Source organism: Oryctolagus cuniculus, chromosome 17 (genome assembly GCF_051225735.1).
Source record: "Oryctolagus cuniculus isolate XC-2025 breed Fujian yellow rabbit chromosome 17, ASM5122573v1, whole genome shotgun sequence".
In the NCBI taxonomy this organism is placed as follows: Eukaryota; Metazoa; Chordata; class Mammalia; order Lagomorpha; family Leporidae; genus Oryctolagus; species Oryctolagus cuniculus.
Genome location: NC_142883.1, coordinates 46,938,936 through 46,945,000, shown reverse-complemented (window position 1 = coordinate 46,945,000; position 6,065 = coordinate 46,938,936). Strand labels below are relative to the sequence as shown.

General features: G+C 43.9%; 1 protein-coding gene across 3 annotated transcripts in view; it reads left to right on the top strand.

Annotated features, from left to right (window-relative positions):
* The window catches only part of CRK (CRK proto-oncogene, adaptor protein), a 37,442-nt gene extending 32,498 nt beyond the window's left edge, over positions 1-4,944 (top strand). For all 3 annotated transcript variants that reach the window (XM_089317587.1, XM_008270936.5, XM_002718889.6), the window contains one exon: positions 2,339-4,944. In XM_089317587.1, the coding sequence (XP_089173713.1) occupies positions 2,339-2,346 (8 nt within the window). In that variant the 3' untranslated portion in view covers positions 2,347-4,944. The remainder of the gene's footprint in view (positions 1-2,338) is intronic.
* Positions 4,945-6,065: the final 1,121 nt, after the last annotated feature.

Below are 6,065 nucleotides of genomic sequence, written 5' to 3'. Positions count from 1 at the left end.
AAGGCCTGCTTGCCAGAGTGAGCATGCGCATAGCCTCCCCTCTCCTCTCTGCAAGCTGCTGCTGTATCTCATCCTCTTATTTTATTTCTTGTTTCCCCGTTTTCCCTATTTCTATGTGGTGGACCCCTTTTCTCAGCATCCTGTGATCCTGTGAGCACTTGAGGCCTCTGGTTTTCAGATGGTTCTTTAGGAAACTGCAGACAGGCCAGTAGGCAGGCTGTTTCCTCTGTGAGTGAGATCAAACTGGTTCTTGGGGCCAGCATTGTGGCTTAACAGGTTAAGCTGCTGCCTGCAACTCTGGCATCTCACATGGGTGCTGCAAGTGGAGCAACCAGCTCAAACCGGCACCCAAATGGGATGCCTGCACTGCAGACTGTGGCTCAGCCTGCTGTGCCACAGAGCTAGTCCCCAACATTTATTTCTTAATATCAGCTAATATTCAGTCCCTGTCTAATTTTATGTGACTCTCAAATGTGTTTTTCCAACCGGTTTGCTTAAATCAAAAAACAAGTTTGCAGGGCTGGTGCTGTGGCATAGAAGGTTGAGCCTCTGCCCTGATTGCCTGGCATCCATATGGGTGCCCATTCAAGTGCCAGCTGCTCCACTTCTGATCCAGCTCCCTGATAGTGTGCCTGGGAAAACAGTGGAAGACGACCCAAGTGCTTGGGTCCTTGCACCGATGTGGGAGACCCGGAGGAAGCTCCTGGCTCCTGGCTTCATCTTGAACCAGCCCCAGCCATTGTAGCCATTTAGGGAAAGAATCAGCAGATGGAAGATATCGCTTGCTCGCTCGCTCCCTTCCTTCCTCCTTCCCTCCCTCCCTCTATCTATAACCCTGCCCTTTTTAAAATTAATTTTCACAATGATTTATTTGAAAAGCAGAGAGCTGGATTGAAAGTAGAGCAGTCAGAACCCAAACCAGCACTCATATGGGATGCTGCCCTCACAGGTGATGGCTTTACCCGTTGTGCCACAACACTGGCCCCATAATTCTGCCTTTGAAATAAATAAAATAAATTTTTAAAAAACAAAACAAAACACTTGTTCTAGAGGAGGTCCTGGGCCCGGACTTGAGTTGGCTTTGGCTAGTAGTTGGCTTGGAGACATGCTTAGAGACCCACTAGGACCCTCTGATCATAATTGGAAAGTTGCTGGTATGGTAAAAAGAACAGGAGTAGGCTTTGAAGCCATCATTTTGGGCTCAAATCCCAGCCCTCGCTGACTGTAACCTCAGGTATATCATGTTAGTGCTCTGAACCTGTGTTTCTCATCTGTAAAATTAAAACGATTCTCTCCCTGCAAGGTTATTATGAGGATTAGAAAATAATTTATATCCAGTGTCTTTATTGTACTCTGTTATAAAAAGTTTGACAAGTAGTTATTGATTTAATAAAGTGAACAGTTAATGCTTAGAATGCCCACAGCTCAACAGGTTGATAATCAGGGAGTGGTCATGGGGTTCTCAGGCCAGTGATGTCTGGGCCTTATCAGGGTTCATTGTTTTCCCTAAGGGACTAACCATGTTTTCAGTTTCCTAGCAGGAAGCTGTATTTATATTTTGTATTTGATGTGGCAACAAGAGACCTTTTATAAACTGAGGCAAAAATACAATAGTTGGGGTTTTTGTTCATTTGTTTTTTGGTGTTTGTTTTTTTGTCCTCTCATTGGATACTGAGCAGATGTCAGTTGACCTTGGGGGAGCAGCAAGTCCTGCCAGTGGATGGTGGAATGGGGCAGGAGTTAGGAGGCAGTGGCCTATCAAGTAGCTTTTTTATAAGGAGGAGTGAGATCTGTAGGGCTCTGATGGCATTGGGAAGGGGCTTGTCTTGGTTGGAGGATAGTAGGAACACTTCATTTCTGGGGCCAAGTCAAGCGTGTTGGCCATGATCTCCTTCTACTGAAGGAGCCCTAGCAGGCCAGGCTGGGTGTGAGAGAGTGGGCTGGCAGATGGTGCTGCCACTCCGTGCCAGGGAGGGGACAAGGCTGCCCTAAGAAGCTGAGGGTAGTGGCTACAGAGAAAAGGCATGTTAGCTCATTACGCTGGTGTTGCTCATCCAGAGGCACTTGAGATTGCTGCAGAGTGTAATTTCCTGGGATCCTGTCTACTTTCTGTAATTCTCTGTGTTTTCCTTCACTGCTTAAAACACCTCTTCCTTCTGCCTACATTAACCACAAGTAATCAGCCTGGGGGCTGGGGCTGGGAGGTAGGGAGTAGCTGTTTCTGCAACAGCAGCCCTAGAGCAATCGTGTGGGCAGGGTGTGCCTAGCCAGAGAATGGAGTTGTTTAGCTTGCCTTCTTTACCGGAAATAAAGTGCTCTCCTTATTCTCCTCCTGCAGGTCGGTGAGCTGGTAAAGGTTACGAAGATTAATGTGAGTGGTCAGTGGGAAGGGGAGTGTAATGGCAAACGAGGTCACTTCCCATTCACACATGTCCGTCTGCTGGATCAACAGAATCCTGATGAGGACTTCAGCTGAGTATAGCGCAACAGTTTTGCTGACAGATGGGAACAATCTTTTTTTTTCCAACTGCCATCTATACAATTTTGTTACAGGTGTCAAAAGCAGTCTAGTTTATATAAGCATTCTGTTATTACCTGTGATCTTTCTTAGACTGAACTACTCCATTCCTAGCCTTATTTACCATATTCAGGGTACGAAACTGGAGGGCTTATGTGTTAACTTCTGAATTGGCAATTGTAGGTGGTAGCAGCCATCCATGCCTGTGTGTGTTGGAAGGGATAGGGGTATTGCCTCCTTTCTCTCAGGCAGCGCAGATCAACCTGTGGAAAATGATGGACAGCGAGGAGTGTTCACACTGCTTACCCTGGTTTATTCAGCAGTCTCTGCTCATTCTGAAACCATACTGTCAAACGGCAGGAGCCTGTTGCCTTCCACCCCCATGAAGTAATCATGCACCGTGTGAATAGTGCCCAGTGGGATTGCGTTTTCATTCATGGACCGTGACCATTGTGTGACTCATTCTGACATTTCAGATCTGAGAACTCTGAGAACACTACTGGAGGCATTTGTCTTCCTTCCTAGTCAATGCTTCATACTTTTTCTTGGGATTCCTTCAGCTCCTGTCATTCTTTTTCTGACTACAGATAGGTTAATTCTCAAGATGAGTGTGCTTTTTCCTTCCCAAGGAGAAGCAGGGTGCGCAGAGCACTCGAGGCGGCGCGTAGCTGTAAGCCAGCGTTGGACTCACTGAGCGCACAGCCAGTCTCCTGGCCCTCTGCCTTCCCTCAAGGGCTCCTGGTGTGCTCACTCTGCTGCAGCAGCTACATAGGCTCCCGGCTGGTGGAAAGCAGGGCCGTTTATCCTGAGTGGCAGTATTCTATTCAGATTGGAACTCTCAAGTTCTGCTTGGAGTAGAAGGACCAATTACTTAGAATATTCCATGGAAGGTTTGGGGGCCAAATTCTGCCCTCTGCATTGTGTGCAGCTTATGTAAACATGAAGTTAGAGCTACATGAATTTGGGGGTAGGGTTAGCGCTTTGAAAAATGTTTGAACCAATCATGAATTACTTATGTATTATTCATTTCACATGGCCAGAATACTTCTTGAAATACGTCACATTATAAACTGCCTTCATTTTCGACTCTTTTTGTTTTTGTTCAGGTTTGGTTTATAGACTTTTAAATATGGAATGGTTTAATGGGGTCAGATGCTCCAAAGAACAGACTATGAGACCAAAAATGATTCAGGCTACTTAGACTGCCACGTGAAACATTAAAAGTTAGTTCCCAGTCTATAAAGGCACTTCCTGGTCTGTGGTGTGGTGTGACCAGTAGAAACACCTTATACTTTGCTTTGGACCTCATTTTAGAAAAATCATGTACCTTTCTAATTGTCCTGTGTAGGTTAGTATGATGAATTTGCATTTTTTGAACAAACACAAAATGATGGTGACCCAGTGGCCAGCACATTGTCTGGAACACAGCCAGTGTCAGGTGTTGGTGTGAGTGGATGAAGGGGATGCGGAAGCTCATTACATGGCACAGGGAAGCCAGCGGGCACAGGATCACACGCAGTACCACAAGGAGACTAATGAGATAGATGACGCTAATTTATTTTTACCTCACACTAAGGTAATGCTTGATAAAGACATTCATATTCAGCTGTTAAAGCGTTAGCACAGTGCTATGCACACGGTGGGTGCTCAGTAATGTCGAGGGAACAGATTTGCAATACTAGACATAATTCCATCTGACTACTTTGTTAAATTTTCATTTAGAGCATAAATACTGTAAAATCTAAATACACATTAAGTCTTGTTTTCATGAAAGTATGGCATCTAAAATATTTGTAGAAAAACTTTGTCACAACTGATTTGAATGTTTGTATTTTCTTTTGTCTTTGGTATTGGCCTGTAATATCCTTTTCATCGTATGTGATATTAGTGGGACACGCAACTCTACCCAAATCATGAGACTTTCTCAATGATCAGTTGTACGGAGCCATTACATGAACTCTTGGGTTGGATTTGGCTGTGTGTGGCGGTTATTGGACCTCGAGAAATCAAAGGACTTCTTATTAGTATCTTCCCCCAAAAGCAGATGCTAGACTCCTGTTCAAGTGCATATGTACATTGCCACAGAGCAAAGTAAACTGAAATTGGCTGCTATATTTTATATAATCACTTCTGCAAAGCCCATTTTTTTGGATACTAATATTTGACATGGTTAATTCTTATTAATTTGTTGGGATTGTTTATTGTTAATAATGCAAATAGATAATTTTTAATTATCCACAAGTAATATTTCACTATTAATGGTTTGAAATGGGTGACAAGCAAACCAATTTGAAATAAAATATGAACATGTGCCATTGTATTATAACACTATACACTTTCTTGACAGTTAAATTTTAAAAAGTTTTTTTTTGTAGCATGTATTGTATATGTTTATAGTATATGTAGTAAATAAAAATATGGCCAAATGCTTGGCTTGGTGATCTTTTGGAGAGAATAATCTTTCAATATTTTTCACAAAAGAGCCGACACTTTATGCCTAGGGACCAGACAGTTTGTGCGCTCAGCAGCCTGTGAGCAGTCATAATCAGATGGAGAAACGACTATACACAGTCTGTGGATGCGCATTAAAGATGGGATTAATCGTTGGTAATATTTTATAGGGTCTCCAGACGTCATGAAACACTGATTTGGGAGAAGCATAAGAAGAATCCTGAAGATCTGGAAGCTGGAGTAGTGGGGACAGATAATATCAGACTTACGCAGAAGTGGGTCTGGGTGGTATTGACACAATGAGGATGAGGTAGGGGCATGTTACACAGCAGGTGTTCAGATGTTAGCATAGGCAGCCAGTATGATTTCTCCATTTTCATGTAGGGAGCACTTGCTCAGGTAGATAGCATAGGAAGTGTGAAATAAAAAATAGATTAAACATCACTGTATGTTCTTGCTGTGCTAGCCCAATGCTTACGAAGAGACGTACACACTAGTTTGAATATATATTCCCAAAAGGAACAAGTTCTGCCAGTTACTTGCACAGTATTCTGCTTTGGACTCACTGGCCATCACTATGTCAATTCAGAGTTACACGAAGGAAATTTTTCTTAAGGGATCCAACTTTGCCATATACAAGCTTAACAACAAGATGATTTAAGTGCATCTCAATGGGATTTATCAATAAAGAATTAACTGCCAGGGTGGCTGTGGTGCATCGACTTATGCTTCTGTCTCATTTCAGAGTGCTGGGGTTCAGGTCCCACCTCTGCTTTCAGTCCCGCTTACAGCTGATGCCCTGGGAGGCAGCAGATGATGGCTCAAGTACTTGGGTTCCTACAGCCCCCACGGGAGATTCAGATTACCTTCCTGGCTTGTCACTTCAGCCTGGCCCAACTGCAGCTGTTATGGGCATTTGGGGAGTGAAACAGTGAGGAGATAGATGATTCTCTCTCTCTCTCTCTCTCTCTCTCTCTCTCTCTCTCTCTCTCTCTCTCTCTCCTACCTTAAAATGGACAGAAATGTAAAAATAAATGGCCAGTGCTGTGGCATAGGGGATTGGGCCTCTGCCTGTGGTACTGCCATCCCATGAAGG